At 45.8% G+C, this 24,748-nt stretch overlaps 1 protein-coding gene across 1 annotated transcript in view; it reads left to right on the top strand.

Moving 5' to 3' along the window:
- si:ch211-186j3.6 (neural-cadherin) overlaps positions 1-24,748 on the top strand; it is a 239,580-nt gene that overhangs the window by 130,971 nt on the left and 83,861 nt on the right. Inside the window, exons 5-9 of the mRNA XM_052480386.1 lie at positions 2,016-2,127; positions 3,943-4,192; positions 15,195-15,337; positions 21,512-21,684; positions 23,908-24,076. Coding sequence (XP_052336346.1) covers positions 2,016-2,127; positions 3,943-4,192; positions 15,195-15,337; positions 21,512-21,684; positions 23,908-24,076 — 847 coding nt within the window. The remainder of the gene's footprint in view (positions 1-2,015; positions 2,128-3,942; positions 4,193-15,194; positions 15,338-21,511; positions 21,685-23,907; positions 24,077-24,748) is intronic.

Below are 24,748 nucleotides of genomic sequence, written 5' to 3'. Positions count from 1 at the left end.
CTAACCCTTGCTGGCCTGCCCATGCTCCTGTCCTGCCCTGTCTAACCCTTGCTGGCCTGCCCATGCTCCTGTCCTGCCCTGTCTAACCCTTGCTGGCCTGCCCATGCTCCTGTCCTGCCCTGTCTAACCCTTGCTGGCCTGCCCATGCTCCTGTCCTGCCCTGTCTAACCCTTGCTGGCCTGTCCATGCTCCTGTCCTGCCCTGTCTAACCCTTGCTGGCCTGTCCATGCTCCTGTCCTGCCCTGTCTAACCCTTGCTGGCTTGCCCATGCCACAGGGCACAGCTGTGAACTCTCATTACATACCTTCACAAAATGTAAATGCAATAAGTCAACGAGTCAAAGCTGCCTCCAAAGAGACTGAGTTGTGAAAAGGCCCTGAACTTAGAATCTGCTTTGTTAATTTGCAGGCAGATTCCAGGCGTTTCTCCTATTGCAGCGAATACTTTGTAGCACCATTAGTTACCTAACCAGCCAGTGACCTGCCCAGCCCCTCCACATCACGCCGCAGGGTCCTCGGCCTTACCAGAGCTGACTGGCTCTCACGTCAGATTCAGCCCTCTGTTTCATCACTGCACTGCCCAGCACAGCTCTCTCTCTCTCCTCTTCCCTCTCTCTCCTCACTTGCCATGGCTCGCATCTCCTCAGGGAGCTGCATGGGCAGAGCTCAATTTACTGTGCTTCTTCTAACAGAACAGTTGTATGCTTTGGCACAGTAGTCGTGGTGTGTGTTAAAGGGGGTCAGCTGATGTTCTCTCCAGTTCTTGTTGTTTTGTTCTTCTGAGAGCGTTCTGACTCTGATAAGCAGAAGAACACTCCGAGTGTTCTACTCCTTAGCTGCAGGCTCTGGACTGGAAGAGAACAGCTGTTAATGCGGGCAGGGAAGCTCTCCTTACCCCCCTAATGAATAGTAGAGCAGAGCCATACACTGTATGTCATGTCAGTGGTTCTCTCCTGGTAGTCACAGGAGGAAGTTAAGACTGCATTGTGTCTCACGGCTGGTATTGATTATGAGACCCTCTCACTGGATCGACAGTCGCCACGCTACAGGTCTCCGTCTGCTGGCTAGCTGGGTTATTAATTGGCCTGGGTAAGCAATCCTAGCCGCTATGTAAATCTGTGAGGTTGGTGTCCCTCCGAGCCAGGATAGGGATGTGACTGCTGCTCACGGCAGATAGGGAGGAACAGGCGCTTACGAACGCACACCTTTGAGCACATGGCTAAGCGCTGACTGCACGGGTGTAATGAGGGATTGAAAGGTGTGGATTTAGAGGATTATGTTCATTTTGTGTGATTTTTTTTTCTCTCTCTTTCTATGACTGGTGTATCAGTGTGAATTACAGTGAGGAGGACGCTGTAATCCCCTGTTACCTCACTGTTCCTCTTTCAGAGGAGAGGAGGAGGAGGAGGAGGAGGAGGAGGAGGAGGAGGAGTGGAACGGGGAAGAAACTGCGGCAACAGAGCATCTCTTCTCTTTTTCTTCTTTTTCTGACCCTTTTCTACTCTTGGGGGATTGCTGTAGAGTTTGGCTCTGACTGTTAGTAGTGAAAGGGCAATCTACTGAAAGCAGCTTTTCCTCTTCTGTGATAAATATCAGGGATGATTACTGGCTCTCTCTCCAGACTGGCCACAATCAGACACTTTCAGAAGCCCAGATATGAATGACTCTTGCTCCCTGGCACACCCGGAGTTCAACCTTTCTGCCCTGCAATGTATTATACTTTAGCTTCAACTGTACCATACTCACATTTTACTCTGTGTCTCTAGCTCACTTTCTTCTCAGTTTAAATAGATTGTATCAGCTGAGCTGCTAACAGCAATTCATAGATAGACAGTTAATTAGGTTCAGCAACTATCGAAGGCCTAAAGATAACTATCAAATTACCTGGAGGAGGAGAATCATTTACTCTCTCTCTCTCTCTCTCTCTCTCTCTCTCTCTCTCTCTCTCTCTCTCTCTCTCTCTCTCTCTCTCTCTCTCTCTCTCTCTCTCTCTCTCTCTCTCTCTCATTGAAACAGGTACGTGTGATCATCACAGATGAAAATGACTGCGTTCCTGAGTTCCTGCAGTCCATTTACAGCAAAGACAGTGTGCCGGAGACTGTAACCACGGCAACCTCTCTGTTACAAGGTGAGTGCACATACACTCCATACAACTCTCTCTCGCGGTGTAGCTCTTACAGAACCCTACACCCCCTCCGTCCTCCCTCCACCCCCCCTCTTGCTCTATTGGTCATCTCATGTCCAGGGACAACGGACAGTTCTGTTCCTAGGAGAAGACCGGACGAAGCTCCACATATTCTCTGTAGTGTAGTCACAAAGTTCAGTATTATTCTCCAGTGCAATGTTCACCATGCTGGTTGGGTGAGGAGAGGATAGGTGTACACTTATTTGTGATTTTTATAGTACCAGAGGTGTCCTCTTGCTGATGAACAGCCTTTTTTTGTCAGACACCGCTGTGAGACTGCGGGGAGGCAGGTGTGTTTGGTTAAGGAGCCCCAGCAGGTGTGGTGTGCCTGCTATGCTCAACAGGTGCATAGGGACCGACCTACCGGCAGATGTGTTAGGCTGCAATTATCACCGTGATTCTGAACATAACAGGACTTCACCGCAGAATGGAGCGCATCTAGAGCGAACAGAGCGACATGGCTCATACAGACTTTTCAGCAGCCGTGAGAACCTCATATCTGGGTCACATCTAGCTTTCAATGAAATGTTTTTTATTCCCTGTATGTTGGTCCGACGGTTTAAGGTGAAGAAGCCGAGATTAGGCTCTTGTTCCTGGGATTAGTGGGGTCCCGAACAGGAGGCTGTGATTGTGTCACAGAGAGAGAGAGAGACTTTACACTGTACATCATCCGGCTCCATTTGTTTTAGGGCTTGCCCAGGCCACAGCTAACAAGCCCTGGGATTGGCTGAAGTGGATCTGAAAGATTAGATATACATGGGTTTAGGCGTTCAGGCTGGTTTTAAAATAGATGTAGCAACATGGTAAAAGGCATCACACAACATGATTTGTGAATCTATGTCTCCGACAGCTCTGTGCTGTGGTGAGGGCTGAGGAACCAGGCCATAGGAGGCAGTTTCATCAGATACTCCATTTGGCCAAAGACTTCACTCCCTGTAGATCTGGGGCTCAGGCCAAGAAGGGATGTTGTCTTGTACTGTCAGTTAGCCCAACAATCCTTTAGAGCCTAACTGGCTCAGTATTGATGGATATTCAAATGACTCTCATTGCTAAGTCAGGAAGTGCATACTGAGGAAACGAAATATTGACTTTGATGTGTGAAGTCTTCCACAGTATATGGATGTGTGTCAAGGATAATGCCCATATTTGACAGTGTTATTGGTGACATTTAAATCCACCAAACGAGGTTCCCTTGGACCAGTGGGGGCTGCTGAACAGCTCATAATAACGGCCGGAACGGAGCAAATGAATGGCATCAAGCACCTAGAAACCGTGTGTTTGATGTATCTGATACCATTCCAGTAGTTCCACTCCAGCCATTACCATGAGCCCGCCCTCCCCAATTAAGGTGCCACCAACCTCCTGTATCTTGGATGCTGTTGGTGTACATGATACAGAGAGTATACTGAATGCAATCGAAGGAGAATAGCAGAAGGCAGGAGTTCATGGTGAAAAGGACAATTTAGCGGATGAAATGCTGGTCCCAGTCCCAGACTGAGCCCTCTCTTTTAGCAAGGCAATCGCTCTGACCTTATCCCTACTCCAGCAAGTTTTCCACACAAAAGAGACATTTGGGAAAAGGCTTGATGCGACACAGAAATGTGTGAACATGCATGAAAAAACAGCCGTAATTAAGTCTAGCATCTAGACTAGTGTCACATGTTGGACATATCTGACGTTACAGAGATGTCTCCTTATCCAACCTCCCCTCTCTACCCTGTCTCTCCCTCACTCTACCCTGTCTCTCCCTCACTCTAGTGTCTGCCAGTGACTGTGACTCGGACCTGAACGCAGAGTTATCCTACTACACTCTGAGCCCAGACTTCAGCATCTCTCCCCACGGCACCATTTTCCCTGCAGGGCAGCTGGACTATGAGAGGCCCAACCACCTGTATGAGTTTGTGGTGATGGCTGTGGACAAGGGAGATGTGCCCCGGACAGGTACAGCCACCGTACGCATCCGCATGGCCAATGTCAACGACGAGGTCCCCGAGTTCTCCCAGCATGTGTGAGTACAGTACTGCTTCTCCTCTTCATCACTATTACCATCATAAGTTAGAGTGTGGTTATTACAATCATGGTCATGGCCATCACTATCATCATCATCATCAACATCTAAGCAGAGCGCCTATTTCATTATTTGTATTATTCATGTATCTCCCTTCTCTCTATATATATATATATATATATATTCTCCACTCATCATTTTTCTGCATTCACCATTTTCCTTCCACCCTGCCTGCTCTTCTTTTTGTTAACCCTCACCATTGCCTATTTGTCAGCCTAGGCCTTGCCATTTCACTTTCCTCTGCTCTGCACAGCTGCCTCCTCCCACAATCCAGTGCAGCTGCAGTTTCCCAGAATTCCACATGGCTGCCAATTCCCCAAATCCCTTACAGCTGCTGCTGGTCTACAACCCAAACCACTTCAGAACACAACTCAACGAAAAAGAAACACAAACTGGGATTTCAACATATCTAGCTGTGCTGTTCCTCTTGGCCATGTTTCCTGCCCTGAATTAGCTCATCCACACATCCCTTTATTCAAATGCCGCATTACCCTGCTGTTCCGGGCCGATCTGTAGTGATGCGTTGAGCTGTTGTTTTTTCCCTCTGGCGTTGCTCTGGCCTGTGGCTCGTTTAATTGGACAATTTTCTGGCCGCTAGCTCTGCAAATTGGTGAGGCAGGTTCAATCAGCCATGCCTTTAGTTTGTTGTGGAGAGAATAACGCCAGCACCAGGGCGCGCGCGCGCGCGCGTGTGTGTGTGTGTGTGTGTGTGTGTGTGTGTGTGTGTGTGTGTGTGTGTGTGTGTGTGTGTGTGTGTGTGTGTGTGTGTGTGTGTGTGTGTGTGTGTGTGTGTGTGTGTGTGTGTGTGTGTGTGTGTGTGTGCGTGCATGCGTGCAGGTTTGTTTTTCAGAAAGAGATGGAGAGGTAAGGAAAGAGTTGAGAGAGAGATGGAGTGAGGGAGTCAGACAGAGTGAGAGAGTAGAGGGATAGAGAGATGTAGAGGGAGAACCAACTGCCCACCAGGGATGTCTGCTTGAATCATTCTGATGGACAGTGGCAGGGACCCAGTGTGTGGGTGTGGCTGGATATGAATTGCTGATATGGATTCACTACAGTATGTAGATGAGTTAGCTTTTAGTTGTTGGGTTAATGTTACGGTGAGGGTAGGTGAATGGGGTTATGTGTTCTGTGATGGGAGGCTGTGTGTCGGTTTGTGTGTCTAAGTGTGTGTTATGATGCTATCGCTGTGTGTATCTGTTGGGGGGGTGGTTTGTGGGAAGAATTGATTTCCTGTCAGCAGGAGCATCCCCAGTTTCCCCTCATGATGTTCATTCTACAGAGATCTTCAGTGAATCATCATTGTTACTCTACAATGCGGAAAACCAAACAGATATTCTCTAATGTGTAATACAGTGAAACAGGGCAGGGTGTCTGGTATTAATTGAGTAACTTGGTGATGGCCGTCAGACTGTTATTTCTATTGGGCTCAATTGGATCAGCCAGTTTCACTTGCCACTCGGTTCGAGTGCCCTTTGCTGTTCGTCGCTATCAGATGAAAACCTCATCTCCAAAACAGAAACCTTTCAGGGGGGAAAAAAAGCTATATATTTACCTAGTAACGAACATACAATAAAACCTTGAACGATATTTTGTATACATTTTCGTGGGTCTAGACTCATGAAATGTCCTGAGAATATTGAGGGGAGCTACTGCTTTCAATACATGTACAAATATATATATTTTCCTATTAACGAACATACAATAAAACTTCAGACGATATTTTGTATACCATTTCGTGGGCATAGACTCATGAAATGTCCAGCGAATATTGAGGGGAGTTATTGCTTTCAATACATGTAAAAATATATATTTTTAAAAAAGGCAGAAAAGGAGTTCCGAGGTTTTCAATCGACAGTGACTTGTTGCTGGTGAAATCGACAAAGTGAGTCTCGTCACTCAGCTCGGTGTACACTAAGTAGATCATTACAGGGACTGTTTGCCTGCCGACAGTAACCTGAGTGATGAGTGAATTGGATAGGCAGAGAGATATTTATACATGTATTCACAGAGCCCTGGCAATCTGTTGACATTATAGAAGATGGAGAGATGCTAATGAGCACAAACAACAAGCCAGTCTCGGTCTCGGGCCGGCGCTGTGTGTTTTGTCAGTCGTTAATATGTAATAGATGTGTTGGGTAAATTGGCTAATTATATTGTGGCTGATGTCAGTCATTGTGGTGGGAAATGGGGTTAAGGGTGACAGAGCGCCTGTGTGCCTGGTCTGGTAGAGGCGGGCTGGCTGGTTGGCTGACGGGCAGGAGGATGTTGGCAGACTCTGATGGAGCAGTAGCTGGAGCTTGTGTTGAAATTAGATTGATGGGGTAGATAATGAGAGGGAGAGTGGGCACTGTGAGGTGAATACACAACCACTGTCTGTCTGCCTGGGCAGGTGCCTGCCGCGTTCACCGTTCACCCACTGCCTCTCCCACAAAATGGCCGCCCCGACTGGGAGTTGTTAGTCAGTCCTGTATCAGAACCCCGTCACCTGGGCCAATTTCCATGGCGACAGGTGAGAGAGGGACAGCAGCCTGAGTCTGTGACGGGCACCCTTTGAGTGGCTGAGGCAGGTGATGGAGAGGAGCTGTGGCGTGGTGGATCCTCTCTTTATTCTTTAGAGAAAATGGAGCCTGTGAAAATAAGGCCTTTGAGAGTTGTGTGTGTGTGTGTGTATGTGTGTGTGTGTGTGTGTGTGTGTGCGTGTGCGTGTGAGTGTGTACGAGGGTGTCATCTCGTCATGGGAAACGACCATTTGAGGCTGGTGACAGATTAAAGGTTCCGGTGTCAGTTGTGGCGGTGGGTGTTGGAGCAGGCGGGTGACATGGGGAGGGGTGAAGGGGTTGAGGGGGTCATCTCCAATCGGGGACATAAATCACAAGCGTGAAATGCCTGTCAGCTCCTCTCTGCTACCCATCAATCAGTTGTGTGGAAAAGTACCTGATGAAGAGTACAGCCACTCCCATCTCCCTTGATCTTCACTCACTATCTCTCTGTCACTCTCTGGACCTTCACCCATCTTACTCTGCTTCCTTTTCATAATCATTCTCTCCCTTTTTCTCCTCCCTCTCCCAAAACTCTCTCCATTTGTCAACTGATTTGACATGATCACTGATCAGTTGAATTTAGTTTTTTCATTTAAAGAAGTATCATTGTAGTTGATAATCATTTTAGAAGACTTTTGTCATCTTCGTTTGTTCTGCATAAGTTATCAAGATTGTCGCTCCACACAGGCCTGCGTGCCTATTGAAAGACAACTTGACAGGGCGCTAATCAAGTGAATGACAGGGCCTTAATCAATTCAAATCAAATGAATGAAACTGGAACATTGGTTTCCATGGAAATAGAAAGTGCATAATGCTCTTGGGTAAACAATATACCGGGAATATGACACGTCGCTCAGTATGACACATGAAAGGTTTGCAACATTTCTGCCCTAAAAAAAGGTTATTTTGATTGGATAATATACAGTAGATCATCATTGTCGAGAACTTCTGTGAAGCTTCCATCCACTGGCACAGGCAGAAAGGAACACAAAGGACATGCTGTGAATGCCTTTTCCCTCTCCTCTCCACCCAGCAAAATCACTCATTTTCTACTGACTGAGGAGTGGAGGAGGGGTTAGCAGACAGAAAGACAAGACCGAGAGACTACAGACAGACATACGACAGACAGACAAGACAAGACACACAGACGGACAGAGCACGCTGTCCGTCTGTCCGTCAAGAGTCCGTCTCTGCCAGTCTGTCAGAGTGAGTCGCTCCTCTGTCTTGTCTCTGCGTCCACTAGCTCTGAGCTGAGTGGAGCGTGGGTGGGTGGAATGATGAGTGACAACATACTGTGCCCACATTGAGGCCCTGTTCGTCTCTCCTCTGTTAGACACACTCACATCCACGGGAACATTTCAACTGAGATGAAGCGAGAGGGTGATGGTGAAAGAGGCAGCTGGAAGAGGCAGCTGGAAGAGGCAGCTGGGAGGTGCTTATATCTCTGTGTGAATGTGTTTGTTTTTGCATCACTGTTGACTGTTGCATTGAAATAAACTACAGTTCTTGCTGCATGTACCGTCCCAGCAGAGCAAGAGTGATTCTGAGAATGAGGGATGAGTGGGAGTCTGTGGGAGTGGGAGAATGGCCGCCTGTGTACCTTTATGCGTGTTCCTGTGTAGAGGAGAGTTTTTCTTAAAAAACACCTGGAAATGTTCTCAGGGCGAGACCCAGATGCAGACACGGGAGGCAGATGGTTTGAGTCTTTGACATTTATTACATCCAAAAGGGATAGGCAAGAGAATGGTTGTGGACAGGCAGAAACCGGGAGGACTAGTAAAAGAGAATAGAAAATGCAGGAGCTCGGAAAAAAACACGCTGGTTGACTTGAAACATACACGACGAGCTGGCACAGAGAGACAGGAAACGCAGGGATATATACACCAGGGATAACAAGCGACACCTGGAGGGGGTGGAGACAATAACAAGGACAGGTGAAACTGATCAGGCTGTGACAGTTCTTTACAATAGAGGCCTGCTAGATTTGAAGGCCGCAAACTGTACATTATAGTCAGTTTACTGTAGGTCTAAATTGAATCGCATTTACACAACAGCAGTAATGGACTATATTCTGTACTGTCATTGCTATCGGGAGCTTCTATCACATAGCCAGTCCTGGAGCCTGCTCTAGGGTTCCCAGTCTAGGGGTCCCAGGCCAAGCGTTAGCCAATGGAATAGACTGAGAACAGACATAATTGCCCTCCATCGTGCACAATCCCGATTTCCTATGGCTCTGTGTCTTCATTGTCATTTTGTGAATTGTAATATACAGCATGTGCATAATCAGTGACCTTGAGTGTCAGCCCTGAAACTGCAAGGTTTGGGGATCATATCAAATACAAAAGAAAATGAGACCTGATGCTTCTCTTCTTGGCACTCAGCAGTCAGGAGATGTGTTGTGGGTAAGGCCTTATGACAGACTAGCGTCCTGTTTAGGGAGTGTGGTTGTACATCAAGCTGCCTCACGCTAGAGAAACATGAGATAGGCTGCTGCCCCTATTGGCTGGTCTGGCTCGGACAAGGCTTACTGACTTTGAACTGTTTTAATGTATATGCATGATAGGAGTCCTCTAGCTCGACAATGCGTACGTCTCTGTTAGGATGCACATGGTTTGAGCTTCATGCTTCTTGTTGAGGTGACATGTACTGCATGTACCTGATGTGTGATTTGCATTAAGGCGCTTCCAGGTGAGCCGTGATAAACGGAAGTTGAACCACATTGTTGTCAGCTGGCGTGTCATCATTAAAACATTGTTTGATTGGTTGACGAGATGGTGGCCGCTGAAGACTTCAGAAAATTCATCTTATGGCGCCTCGGCCGCCGCATGCAAAACTGCTTGTGTTTTGCCGACCTAGCACCCGACTCCAATTGAAGTCTATGAGAACTTCGCCACTTACCGCGGCCCGTCGTTTATGAGTGAATCTCCCAGGGGGAATGAACGTGGCTTGTAGTGTGAGATCAAGGTGTTCATGCATTATTTGTGTATTTTCTATATTTGGCATATGTTCTATATAAACTCAGCAAGTGTCGCTTTTTCAGGACCCTGTCTTTCATAGATAATTGGTAAAAATCCAAATAACTTCACAGATCTTCATTGTAAAGGGTTTAAACACTGTTTCCTATGCTTGTTCAATGAACCATAGACGATTTATGAACATGCACCAGTGGAACGGTCATTAAGACACTAACAGCTTACAGACGGTAGGCAATTATGGTCACAGTTATGAAAACTTAGGACACTAAAGAGGCCTTTCTACTGACTTTGAATAACACTAAAAGAAAGATGCCCAGTGTCCCTGCTCATCTGCGTGAACGTTGCTTAGGCATGCTGCAAGGAGGCATGATGACTGCAGATGTGGCCAGGGCAATAAATTGCCATGTCTGTACTGTGAGATGCCTAAGACAGCGCTACAGGGAGACAGGACGGACAGCTGATCGTCCTTGCAGTAGCAGACCACGTGTAACAACACCTGCACAGGATCGGTACATCCGAAAATAACACCTGTGGGACAGGTACAGGATGTTCAACAACAACTGCCTGAGTTACACCAGGAACGCACAATCCCTCCATTAGTGCTCAGACTGTCCGTAATAGGCTGGTCCTCACCAGACATCACTGGCAACAACATCGCCTATGGGCACAAACCCACCGTCGCTGGACCAGACATGACCACATGTCACACAGCATTCAGTTGACAGTGAGAGAACATTTCGTTTTTTGGTAGATCTACAGTATACAGTAGGGGTTTCTTTGTGTGTGAGTGTATCAAATCAAATCAAATGTATTTATATAGCCCTTCGTACATCAGCTGATATCTCAAAGTGCTGTACAGAAACCCAGCCTAAAACCCCAAACAGCAAGCACTGCAAGTGTTGAAGCACGTTGGCTAGGAAAAACTCCCTAGAAAGGCCAAAACCTAGGAAGAAACCTAGAGAGGAACCAGGCTATGAGGGGTGGCCAGTCCTCTTCTGGCTGTGCCGGGTGGAGATTATAACAGAACATGGCCAAGATGTTCAAATGTTCATAAATGACCAGCATGGTCAAATAATAGGTCTGGGACAGGTAGCACGTCCGGTGAACGGGTCAGGATTCCATAGCCACAGGCAGAACAGTTGAAACTGTAGCAGCAGCACGGCCAGGTGGACTGCGGACAGCAAGGAGTCATCATGCCAGGTAGTCCTGAGGCTTGGTCTTAGGGCTCAGGTTCTCAGAGAGAGAGAAAGAAAGAGAGAAAGAGAGAATTAGAGAGAGCATGCTTAAATTCACACAGGACACCGGATAAGACAGGAGAAGTACTCCAGATATAACAAACTGACCCTAGCCCCCCGAACACATAAACTACTGCAGCATAAATACTGGAGGCTGAGACAGGAGGGGTCAGGAGACACTGTGGCCCCATCCAATGATACCCCCGGACAGGGCCAAACAGGAAGGATATAACCCCACCCACTTTGCCAAAGCACAGCCCCCACACCACTAGAGGGATATCTTCAATTTCCAACTTACCATCCTGAGACAAGGCCGAGTATAGCCCACAAAGATCTCCGCCACGGCACAACCCAAGGGGGGCGCCAACCCAGACAGGAAGATCACAAGTGACTCAACCCACTCAAGTGATCCACCCCTCCTAGGGACGGCATGAAAGAGCACCAGTAAGCCAGTGACTCAGCCCCTGTAATAGGGTTAGAGGCAGAGAATCCCAGTGGGAAAAGGGGAACCGGCCAGGCAGAGACAGCAAGGGCGGTTCGTTGCTCCAGAGCCTTTCCGTTCACCTTCACACTCCTGGGCCAGACTACACTCAATCATATGACCCACTGAAGAGATGAGTCTTCAGTAAAGACTTAAAGGTTCAAATGGAAGAGGCAAGTAGAAGGGGGAAAAAGTAAGGAACTTGTATGTCGGCCATGTATTAAAGAACATAAATGGTTAAAGAAAAGTGTGATAAATAAAAACATATACCAATTTCATTTAAGGACCAAAAAACAGACAGCTGTGCCATATAAGTTGCAAAATAGTTGGGAAGAGATTTTCGATGTACCCATTCAATGGCACATGGTTTATGAATTGATACGCAAAACAATGCCGGATTCAAAACCTCACATTTTTCAATATAAATTACCATACAAAATTCTTGCAACTAATAGAATAGAATGTTATATATATGGGGGATACAATCTTCCCAGCAGAGTCATTAGATCATTTATTTTGGTATTGTCCACATCTAGGTCGTTTTTGGTCACAGGTCCAGGAATGGCTGAAGAATTGCAACATTTGCCTGGAACTAACATCACAGATACCAATACTGGGTGATTTGAAAAGCCATAGTCAATCAATCAATAATATAATAATTATTTTAGCAAAAAATTTTTTTTTTAATTTACAATCTGTAGAAGCTTTAGAATAGGAAGGTTCAATTATTTTGTGAAGCATCACAGACAGTTGAAAAAATATATGGCAAGTAGAAATCAGAAATGCATGATGTTGAGAGACAGATGGGAGGGGTTGAGTGGAACTGAAGGGTGGGACTAATAACAAGATAACCAATGTAAAACATATGGGATCTGTAAAATATATATAGGTTCGGGAACTTTTGTGAAATAGTATAGTTACAAATAGAAATCAAACTGGATGGACATCAGAAATAGAGGAAGGACTAAGAACAAACAAGAGAGAACTATTGTAAAGTAGACTGTGTCTGTAAAATGTGTATAAGATGTATGGATTGAAGGTAGAAGCAGAAGTGTTTATTAATTTACTTCAATTGGGGGATCGGCGGTAGGGTTTGCGGGGAATAATAATAAAGGTATATTCTTTTTAAAAGTATGTATGTCTATATAGGTATGTGTATGTATATATGTGTATATATATGCATGCGTGTATGGATATATATATTTACCCCAAAAATATGGGGGATTGGAATATTTTTTTTATTTTTTTATTTTTATTTCACCTTTATTTAACCAGGTAGGCAAGTTGAGAACAAGTTCTCATTTACAATTGCAACCTGGCCAAGATAAAGCAAAGCAGTTCGACAGATACAACGACACAGAGTTACACATGGAGTAAAACAAACATACAGTCAATAATACAGTATAAACAAGTCTATATACAATGTGAGCAAATGAGGTGAGAATGGAGGTAAAGGCAAAAAAGGCCATGGTGGCAAATTAAATACAATATAGCAAGTAAAACACTGAAATGCTAGTTTTGCAATGGAAGAAAGTGCAAAGTAGAAATAAAAACAATGGGGTGCAAAGGAGCAAAATAAATAAATAAATAAAATGGGAAAGAGGTAGTTGTTTGGGCTAAATTATAGGTGGGCTATGTACAGGTGCAGTAATCTGTGAGCTGCTCTGACAGTTGGTGCTTAAAGCTAGTGAGGAAATGATGCAGACAATTACATTGGAAGCAACATTCTTTCCGCAATATTAAGCTGATCCACCCTCTAATTCTTTTTATTTTTTATTTAAAAAAGACAAAGGTTGAGACCGAGTTTGCGTCTCTCACATGGGTAGGCAGGCCATTCCATAAAAAGGGAGCTCTATACGAGAAAGCCCTGCCTCCAGCTGTTTGCTTAGAAATTCTAAGGACAATTAGGAGGCCTGCGTCTTGTGACCGTAGCGTACGTGTAGGTATGTACGGCAGGACCAAATCAGAGAGATAGGTAGGAGCAAGCCCATGTAATGCTTTGTAGGTTAGCAGCAAAACCTTGAAATCAGCCCTTGCCTTGACAGGAAGCCAGTGTAGGGAGGCTAGCACTGGAGTAATATGATCAAATGTTTGGGTTCTAGTCAGGATTCTAGCAGCCGTATTTAGCACTAACTGAAGTTTATTTAGTGCTTTACCCGGGTAGCTGGAAAGTAGAGCATTGCAGTAGTCTAACCTAGAAGTAACAAAGCATTGATTAATTTTTCTGCATCATTTTTAGACAGAAAGTTTCCGATTTTTGCAAATCTGTACAACCATTAAGATTAATTGTCAGATTCAACAGAAGATCTCTCACCTAGAACAAGCATCTCTGTTTTGTCCGAGTTTAAAAGTAGAAAGTTTGCAGCCATCCACTTCCTTATGTCTGAAACACAGGCTTCTAGTGAGGGCAATTTTGGGGCTTCACCATGTTTCATTGAAATGTACAGCTGTGTGTCATCCGCATAGCAGGGAAAGTTAACATTATATTTTCAAATGACATCCCCAAGAGGTACAATATATAGTGAAAACAATAGTGGTCATAAAACGGAACCTTGAGGAACACGGAAATTTACAGTTGATTTGTCAGAGGACAAACCATTCACACAGACAAACTGATATATCTTTTCGACAGATAAGATCTAAACCAGGCCAGAACTTGTCCGTGTAGACCAATTTGGGTTTCCAATCTCTCCAAAAGAATGTGGTGATCGATGGTATCAAAAGCAGCACTAAGGTCTAGGAGCACGAGGACAGATGCAGAGCCTCGGTGTGATGCCATTAAAAGGTAATTTACCACCTTCACAAATGCAGTGTCAGTGCTATGATGGGGTCTAAAACCAGACTGAAGAATTTCGTATACATTGTTTGTCTTCAGGAAAGCAACATTTTTGAGAGGAATGGAAGATTCGATATAGGCCGATAGTTTTTTATATTTTCTGGGTCAGGGTTTGGCTTTTTCAAGATAGGCTTTATTACTGCCACTTTTAGTGAGTTTGGTACACATCCAGTGGATAGAGAGCCATTTATTATGTTCAACATAGGAGGGCCAAGCACAGGAAGCAGCTCTTTCAGTAGTTTAGTTGGAATAGGGTCCAGTATGCAGCTTGACGGTTTAGAGGCCATGATTATTTTCCTCATTGTGTCAAGAAATATAGTACTAAAACACTTGGGTGTCTCTCTTGATCAGGACAACTGAGCTTTGAAGGAATACGCAGATTTAAAGAGGAGTCCGTAATTTGCTTTCTAATAATCATGATCTTTTCCTCAAAGAAGTTCATGAATTTATTACTCCTGAAGTATGTTTGTAGACATGTTGTATGTTTGTATGACATGCTGGGCTTGGTTGCTTCTCTCCTGTGTTCCTCACAACTCTGTCATCCAATTCACTAGTTCTTTCACACTCCATCCCAACCACTTAGTGTTGTCTCCCCACTGTGACAGGCTGCCAACAGCTGTTTACCGACTGCTGTCTCCATTGAATTAGGAATTAGAACTCAAATTGTCTCCACCTAGGCACACCATATCAGACACTCATCCAACTCTGTTTTTACCCTCGCAAAAACAGCTTCATAATGCATTCATAAATCTGTGATTAAAATATGACAAGGCCGGGTGTGTTATTCACTCATTTTCACTCTCACACTCTGCATTGTCGCTGGGGAGACGTGAGGAGAGGTGTTGATTTTGGGATGTCTTTCTTTCTGTCCACAGCTACCGGACCTTCGTCTCAGAGGACGCTGGGCCTAACACACTGGTTGCCACGGTGCTTGCCAAGGACCCCGACGGTGATGGAATCACCTACAAAATCACAACGGGCAACGACGAAGGCAACTTTGTTATCGACAGCCAGAAAGGTGAGACATATTGTTTACACCCCTCCCGTCCTCTTCCTCAGCGAGTCCTGCTGCTCTCCCTCCTCCCCATCCCTTCTTGTAGATATTACACTAGATGGGTGAAATTAATTGTTGTGCGATCCGCTTTGGCTGCGGTTTACTTTTCGTGCAGCTGATTTTGTCATTACAAATGTCTTCAAAGGTTTGCTCCAATGTCCCGCCTTTAGCCCACCAAGGAAGCAATTTGAAAAATCGAAAATGTGTTAAAGGCCTAAACTAATTTCATAGCCCTCCCCACCTTGGGTAAATTGCACCATTGAATCTGCATATCACATTAAAGGGTAATAAGATTACGTTGACAAATTCAATTACTCTGGAACTTCAAGGTGCAATTTCCTTTGTTCATTTCCACTGATAGTAACTGTCAGCCGAAAGGGGAGATTTCTCAACCATATAAATAAATAAAAGAAATAAAAAGCCATATAACCCTGATTGGTACAAAACAAATAACCTGCTATTCATCCATGTCACTTCAATTGCTTTAAAAGTCTGTAGAACCGCTCTTCTAAAATGACTTGTTCTCACACATTTGGATTGCATTTTGTTTCTGCATTTGGCTTCCCCTCCAGCATGAATATTGAATGAATAACTGTTGTACATGTAAAAATGCTATCATGCACATCCATGGAGCCCCTGTGATAGGATTCAAGCTCCTTACTGTTCACAGTCATGTAACTGTCAGACCGGCCCGACTTAGCATCAGTGTATACATCCTGCTGCTACTGCTGCTACTGTATGACCATTTTACACGCTATTATTGGACCCTATTATCTCTTACACTCACCTATGGAGCTGCGTGGGCTCACTGGAGGGGTTTAACCCTTGCATTACTCATGATTAAACTGATGATTTTCTTTAAAAAAACAGATTTCAAACAATTTCTCATAGCTTCTTATTTGGTTGAAATCCTTCACGGTTCATATACAGTTGAAGTCGGAAGTTTACATACACTTAGGTTGGAGTCATTAAAACTCCACACTCCACAAATTTCTTGTTAACAAACTATTGTTTTGGCAAGTCGGTTAGGACATCTACTTAGTGCATGACTCAAGTTATTTATCAAATAATTGTTTACAGACTGATTAGTTCACTTATAATCTACTGTATCACAATTCCAGTGGGTCAGAAGTTTACAAAGACTAAGTTGACTGTGCCTTTAAACAGCTTGGAAAATGCCAGAAAATTATGTCTTGGCTTTAGAAGCCTTTGATTGGCTAATTGACGTCATTTGAGTCAATTGGAGGTTTACCTGCGGATGTATTTCAAGGCCTACCGTCAAACTCAGTGCCTCTTTGCTTGACATCATGGGAAAATCAAAAGAAATCAGCCAAGACCTCAGAAAAAAGTGTAGACCTTCACAAGTCTGGTACATCCTTGGGAGCAATTTACAAATGCCCGAAGGTACCACGTTCATCTGTACAAACAATAGTACGCGAGTATAAACACCATAGGACCATGCAGCCGTCATACCGCTCAGGAAGGAGATGTGTTCTGTTCCTAGAGATGCAAGTACTTTGGTGCGAAAAGTGCAAATCAATCCCAGAACAACATCAAAGGTCCTTGTGAAGATGCTGGAGGAAACTGGTACAAAAGTATCTATATCCACTGTAAAACGAGTCCTATATCGACATAAACTGAAAGGCCGCTCAGCAAGGAAGAAACCACTGCTCCAGAACCGCCATAAAAAAGCCAGACTACGGTTTGCAACTGCACATGGGGACAAAGATCGTACTTTTTGGAGAAATGTTCTCTGGTCTGATGAAACAAAAATAGAACTGTTTGGCCATAATAACCTTCATTATGTTTGGAGGATAAACCGTGAAGCACAGGGGTGGCAGCATCATGTTGTGGGGGTGCTTTGCTGCTGGAAGGTCTGGTGCACTTCACAAAATAGATGGCATCATGAGGAAATAAAATGATGTGGATATATTGAAGCAACATCTCAAGACATCAGTCAGGAAGTTAAAGCTTGGTCACAAATGGACAATGACCCCAAGCATACTTCCAAAGTTGACAACAAACTCAAGATACTGGAGTGGCCTTCACAAAGCCCTGACCTCAATCCCATAGAAAACGTGTGGGCAGAGCTGAAAACGCGTGTGCGAGCAAAGAGGCCTACAAACCTGACTCAGTTACACCAGCTCTGTCAGGAGGAATGGGCCAAAATTCACCCAACTTATTGTGGGAAGCTTGTGGAAGGCTACCCGAAACGTTTGACCCAAGTTAAATAATTTAAAGGCATTGCTACCAAATACTAATTGAGTGTATGTAAACTTCTAACCCACTGGGAATGTGATGAAAGAAATAAACCTGAAATAAATAATTCTCTCTACTATTATTCTGACATTTCACATTCTAAAAAATAAAGTAGTGATCCTAACTGACCTCAGACAATTTTTACTAGGATTAAATGTAAGGAATTGTGAAAAACTGAGTTTGAATGGTGTATGTAAACTTCTGACTTCAACTGTACTTTAGCAGTCATTAGTTTAGAGGCGAAGAAAATATTCCACACACACACACACACACACACACACACACACACACACACACACACACACACACACACACACACACACACACACACACACACACACACACACACACACACACACACACACACACACCCCACCCCCATCGCATCACTCTCTCTCTCTTTTAGAGATCAAAGTATTTATTACTCCACGGATCGTTCATTCATGGGATTTTTTTCTCGGGGACAGATGGGCTGTGTTAATTTGACTGTAACTCAGCGTAGAATATGTTTCCTGAGATTGAATACCGTTCTTAGGATTCAAACAGCAAAGTCAATAAGATGATCACACACTTTTGTATTAAAGACATAAATACAAAGCCTCCGTTCTCAGCACGGGGGAAGTATTTACCGAGACGACAGGCAAAATGTTTACTCCAATAAACAGGTAGATCATGTCTACAGCTAATGGGCACGACCCTCCTCCTTTTCCCTTTTTAGTGGATCGTTGTTTGTCTGTGAAGAGTCCATATTGAAGAAGTGTTCTAATTCATCTGCAGGCTGATGAAGGAATCCCATTGGTGTAGGAGTAGTAATGGTTCATCATGCTGTCCTCTCTCAGTGTCGACTAGTTTAGTGGGAGTTTTTTTGTCATGCTTGTGATGTGAGGTTTATATAACGTCCCCCATTGCCTCGCCCCATTCTGCACCCCTTTCTCCCTAGGGGGTGAATGTAGTCGTTCCTACCTCAGTCTCTTTGCCTTTCAGGGCTCCATCCCGCTGTTTTGGGAGCCTAGACGATGATTAGAGTTGGCGTTGAGAGAGGAGCATCGGCTCCCCATCCCTCCCCCCTGCCAACCCCCTCCCCTCCATCATACGAAGTGACGTGTGCTCAGTGACCCCTGGAGAAACATCTTCTCCATCTTTGACGAGCAATGATATGTGCTGGCCGGGTCTCATCGACCATGTTTAGCAGATTAAGCAAGGGCTGTGACGCACACTGCTGCATGCCTCGGCCTGCCTGACCCAGCACCGTCACACACTCACACAAAAGCGCGTGCACACACACATGCTTGGACACACGCGCGCACACATACGCATACATTCATACATGTATACAAGCACACACACGTACACATTCTTTCACACACGTGCATGCGCACAAACATCAATTCCATCCATACAGCCGGGACACATATCTTATCGAAAGGAGGGGACACAGAATATGTTTTTTTTTCTTGGAATGTTATAACTCTGGCTGACCCTTTTTCGGAGCAGTCTTTAGAGTCAAGTCGAGATGATTATGTCATCTTAACACATTCTCCTCCAGATAGATACTGATGTACGGCAGGCCTCACAGGCAGCTTGTTGATCAATTTGTCACATTCTTCCACAAAGTATTGGTGTGAATACTACCAATACTACACCATGTGGCAGGCCTGTGGAACATCATTCTGAGTGTGTGCAGAGCTCTTCTCTCCCTGGGCTGCTGGGAGTATGTGACATGTCCTCCTGAGGCTACACGCTCTCTTTCAACAGGCTCTCTCTTATAGGACCAGCTCCCTGGCCTGTGGTGCAGCTAGTCTCTCTCTTATAGGACCAGCTCCCTGGCCTGTGGTGCAGCTAGTCTCTCTCTTATAGGACCAGCTCCCTGGCCTGTGGTGCATCTAGTCTCTCTCTTATAGGACCAGCTCCCTGGCCTGTGGTGCAGCTAGTCTCTCTCTTATAGGACCAGCTCCCTAGCCTGTGGTGCAGCTAGTCTCTCTCTTCTAGGACCAGTTCCCTGGCCTGTGGTGCAGCTAGTCTCTCTCTTATAGGAACAGCTCCCTGGCCTATGGTGCAGCTAGTCTCTCTCTTGTAGGACCAGCTCCCTGGCCTGTGGTGCAGCTAGTCTCTCTCTTCTTGGACCAGCTCCCTGGCCTGTGGTGCAGCTAGTCTCTCTTGTATAGGACCAGCTCCCTGGCCTGTGGTGCAGCTAGTCTCTCTCTTATAGGACGATCTCCCTGGCCTATGGTACTGCTAGTACAGGCCATCTACCCCGATGAAACCAGTCATTCTGACAAGTTCTCCCAGGCAGCCTCCTCCATGGCAGCTCGTGCCCCATACTCCCCACACACACCCTGCCCCTATCCCTGCTCCACGCTGTCATGTCATATTATAATTGATTACATTTTCCTCCTGGCCCGGCTGTGCTACTGTCGCGCTCGCACCACGCCTCATTTCATTGACAGGATGTCTCCTGATTCCCTAATGGCTGGTTGTTGTATGGCCCTCAGCATCTCACCCCTCCTCTCCCCTTCCTCTCCCCCTCCTTTCACCTTCCTCTCCCCCTCCACTTTCCCTCCTCTCCCCCTCCTTTCACTTACCTCTCACCCTCCTCTTACCCTCCTCTCCCCTCCTTTCACCCTCCTCTCCCCCTCCACTTTCCCTCCTCCCCCCCTCCTTTCACCCTCCTTTCACCCTCCTCTTACCCTCCTCTCCCCCTCCACTTTCCCTCCTCTCCTCTTCATCTCACCCCTCCCCTCCTCTCCCCCTCCTCTCTTCCTCCTCTAAACCTCCTCTCCCGCTCTTCTCATCCTCTTGTCCTCCTCATCTCCCCCTCCACTCCCCCTCCCCCACCTCTTCCCCTCCTGTCTTCCTCCTCTCAACCTCATCCCCCCCTCTCACCCTCCTCTCAACCTCCTCTCCCCCTCCTCTCATCCTCCTCCCACCCTCCTCTCATCCTCCTCTCCTCCTCATCTCCCCTTCCACTCCCCCTCTCCACCTCTTCCCCTTCTGTCTTCCTCCTTTCCCCCTCCTCTCATCTTCCTCTCTCGCTCCTCTCACCCTCCTCTCACCCTTCTTCTCTCCCTCTTCTCCTCTGACACTCAGTGTGTTTCATGTCACCGTGTTAGGCAGAGATAGACGGTCTGCGCCGATCTCTAAAGGGGAACACTGTTAGGGTGTAATATGATTCCATCCAACGCAGACCCTGTGAAAGCCAAGGAAATGTATACAGTACCCAGTGCATCTCCAATGGTTGCATCTGTGCCTGTTTGAGTCTTAGAAGATAAGACAGAATGCATTAAGTGTGTCCGCAGCCCACACACACGGTTAGCAAACACCAAAGGCCTGATGAATACAACATGAAGAAAAAAAACACTCGGAAGAGAGAGAGAAGGATGGAAATCTGACGCCCACATTAGGGATACAGCCAATAGGAAGTGAAGAAAAAGTCACCAAGGCACCGAGAAAAGGGGGATGGTCACCACGGAGGTGAGAGGAACCTCAGTCACACAGACAACAGACGTACACCGTCCTTTGTTGTTTTATGCATCACCGAAGGTGGGATTGACAACCGCCTTGGTTGGATGCAGTCGCACGCTGGCCAAGTGTCAAAGACACTGGGAGAGATGTTGAGGAGGAGAGCGACACGGCTGTTCTACACACCAGATATGTCAGTCACGAACAAAGGAGCACAAGCAGACCCTCCAGGGTTGAATTCAGTTAATGCTGTTATATATACAGTATATGGGAAAACCAAAGGCACAAAGTGTCTAAAGCTGATAGAACAGCACGTTCTTGCATTTGCTGCCCTATAGAAATCGGTTAGGAGACCTTGAGAACGCAGAGGTTCACTCATTCATGGTGAGGTCATAACTTGTCTCTGATTGGTTGATGCAGGTCTGATCCGGCTGCGCTCCAGCCCACCTCCCAGACTCCAGGGGGTAGAGTACATCCTGAACGTCACAGCGACCGATGACAACGCCTCTGGTGGCCCCCAGGCCCTCTCATCCACCGCCCGGGTCATCGTCGGCGTGGACGACGTCAACAACAACAAACCTGTCTTTGGGAAGGTAAGCTTTGTTCTCACTGTCATGGTTTTGATATCTGTTTGGTTCTGAACATACATCTCTTTGCAGCTCATTGTGGTTCCCAGCCTCTGTCTCTCAGCCTTTACTATGGGGGCTTACTGTTAGAGTTAAATAAAGGTGTTGGCGGAGTTCTGAGATGAGCATAAGTACTCTCCGGTTGACTTCCAGACCTTAGTCTTTCTCTGTCCTTCCAAATCGCTCTTGTTTCTCAGTTTCTCTTATCTGTTTATTGCAGCTCCCCTCCCTCTCTCTCTATCTCCTCTATTTATTGCCTCTCCTTCTCCGTCCTCCAGAGGTGTGATTAGCCGGCCGACCCACTCTATTTCTAGATCAGCTACGGGTTTTTAATGAAGTGTTTGAAAGATATGCCGAATCATCACAGCCCTACCTGTTTTCTGCCGAAGTTTCAATTTTAAATTACATGAGTTTTGCCTTTGAGATATTTGAAGCTAATTGTGCCTCGCACAGTAAAGCTAGCTAACTAGCATTTTATACGTATGCGTGTTTCACATGTTAGGCTGCAAGATGAGCTTCAACCTTTTCTTCAAGTTCCCTCAGGACTCCTTCATGCTTAGTTGTTTTTTTAATGGTTTTATGTTGTATTTATTTTTGCAACATGCTCAAACAATAGTTGAACTGATGTGCGGACAAGGGAGAGAAAAAAAGGCCAAAGAGAAAGTGTTTCAAGAATAAAACACAGCTGGATCACTTTTCCTGTGTGCTCAGTTTTTTCCTCCTCTGTGCAGGCAGCAGACAGCAGGCAGAGAGAAGAGAGAAAGCGGTGTTTATGTTGTTTTGTGCCCCTGGCCCTCCTGCTCCAGTGAGTTTGGCCGAGGTTCATGCAGTTCCTGTGGATTTGTGAGCATCAGTGACTCAGGGACTCCTAAGAGAAGGGCCCCTCCTGGGCCCTTGGGTTGTCTGTGAGAGTGCCAGGTCCTGAAGCTTCCTAAGAGGGGGGGGTACATGCAACTGGATAGGGAGGGGGGGGGGGCACCGTTTGAGATCCACCACAGCCCTCCCATCCCTGACTGGGACTCCCTTAGGGACACCTGACCTCTGAAAACACATTGAATTTGGGCCTGGAAGACTGTGACTGTTGGTTAGAGGAGGAGGTGGCAGAGGAGAGGGAGAGGAGGGTGGAAGATGAGCTCCCTTGTCATTAATTAGATGTCAGAACCAAGCATCAAAGACGAGCTGCTGAATTGATCTGGGATCTTCTTGTCATTTGAAACGCTGTCTCTGTCTGAGGCCAAAATGAGCCATCTGATGATGGTAGAGAGACGGGATTTGGAAGGTTTGACTGTTTTCCCTTCACACACACACCGAGCAAGCGCTCAGATGACGATGAGGAAGGAAGGAAGGTGTGTGGGCGTCGGAGCACATCCGAATTATCCAGGCTTACTCCGTATCTCTGTGGATCTGCTTCGATGGAATTGATTCAAGGCCGCTTTAATTATAAAACACAGATGAATCTCTACAGAGCAAAACATAGAGGGATTAATGAGAGAGAGTTCCTCCTCAAACCCCTTTCTCCCCCTCTCTCTCCCTCTCTCTACTTCTTCGCTTCTAATACTCTATTCCCTTTCTCCTCATTTTCTATAACTCCTTTCAATGATTCACTCCTATCTCTCTGCCCTCGTTCCACTGTCCTTCTCCCCTTTTCCCTTGTCTTTGACTATTTCATAACTGCCTCCCATCCCTCTGTCTTTCATTCCCTCCACACATGTCCTTAATAAACTGAATGACCTTTTTCTTTAATTTCATCCCCTTCTATGCATCCTATTCCTCTGTCATTTGGTAACTGGCATTCTTCCATGACCCATTCTCTTCTCTTCTCTTCTCTTCTCTTCTCTTCTCTTCTCTTCTCTTCTCTTCTCTTCTCTTCTCTTCTCTTCTCTTCTCTTCTCTTCTCTTCTCTTCTCTTCTCTTCTCTTCTCTTCTCTTCTCTTCTCTTCTCTTCTCTTCTCTTCTCTTCTCTTGTCTTGTCTTGTCTTGTCTTGTCTTGTCTTGTCTTGTCTTGTCTTGTCTTGTCTTGTCTTGTCTTGTCTTGTCTTGTCTTGTCTTGTCTTGTCTTGTCTTGTCTTGTCTTGTCTTCTCTTCTCTTCTCTTCTCTTCTCTTCTCTTCTCTCTCTCTCTCGCTCTCTCTCTCTCTCTCTTTCTCACTCTATCCCACTATCCCTGTCCGTCTCCCCCTTTCCCCCTCAGTGCCAGCAGTACCGGGAGCGGACAACGGTGCTGGAGAACCAGTCTGCGGGAACGTTCGTCCTCCAGGTCCACGCCGTGGATGCAGACGAGGGCTCCAATGGGAGAGTCACCTATGGATTCATGCACAAAGACAGCACTGTGCCTGCCTTCAGTATCCACCCAGACACAGGTACCGTACAGTCCAACTTCACGGTTTGGTTGTGGACCCTAGCAGCATCCCCATAGTGTTTAGGCCTTGTGTCATCTGGTACTGAAAGGGTTACAAGTCTCTGGATCGCTTTGGAACTACCTTGAAGTATTTAATGAATTCCAAAGTTCAAACTAATTCACTTTAATGACACCCTTTCAAAATGTGCCGGCACTCAAAAGGGGAAGAAAAGACTGCGGTTCAACAAAAAAAAAAAATGCACAAGCCCTCGTTTAAAAAGGAATTGCTTTATGAAATGTAACTGTTCAGTCGACGTCAATCATGAGCCTTTTATAGAGGAGAGAAAGGAGTGAAAGGAGAGGGGATTGGCTTTGCGTGAACTGTGAGGAATCCTCGGAATGACTTTGATTTGAATTCAAGTGCAATTTACAAAACACCAAACATTTCATCATCAACTTCAATAGCACATCAATTACGGTGTACTCACGTCCTTCATTAGTGTATTGATATCTGTAATTACATGGCATTACGCTCGCTAAACATAATACATGCTATTCATTAGGTGGCATAGATGAGCTGACCATGTGTAAACAGTAACCAACACCCTGGCAGTAATAGCGTTTGAGAGAAAATGTTGTGTCCGGTCTGCCTTTGTCCGTTGCCCTAGCCACCACTGTACAACACTGTTCCCTC

Source organism: Oncorhynchus keta, chromosome 2 (assembly GCF_023373465.1).
Source record: "Oncorhynchus keta strain PuntledgeMale-10-30-2019 chromosome 2, Oket_V2, whole genome shotgun sequence".
Classification (NCBI taxonomy): Eukaryota; Metazoa; Chordata; class Actinopteri; order Salmoniformes; family Salmonidae; genus Oncorhynchus; species Oncorhynchus keta.
Note: the sequence above shows the minus strand (reverse complement) of the source record. Positions and strands in the feature narration are given on the sequence as shown.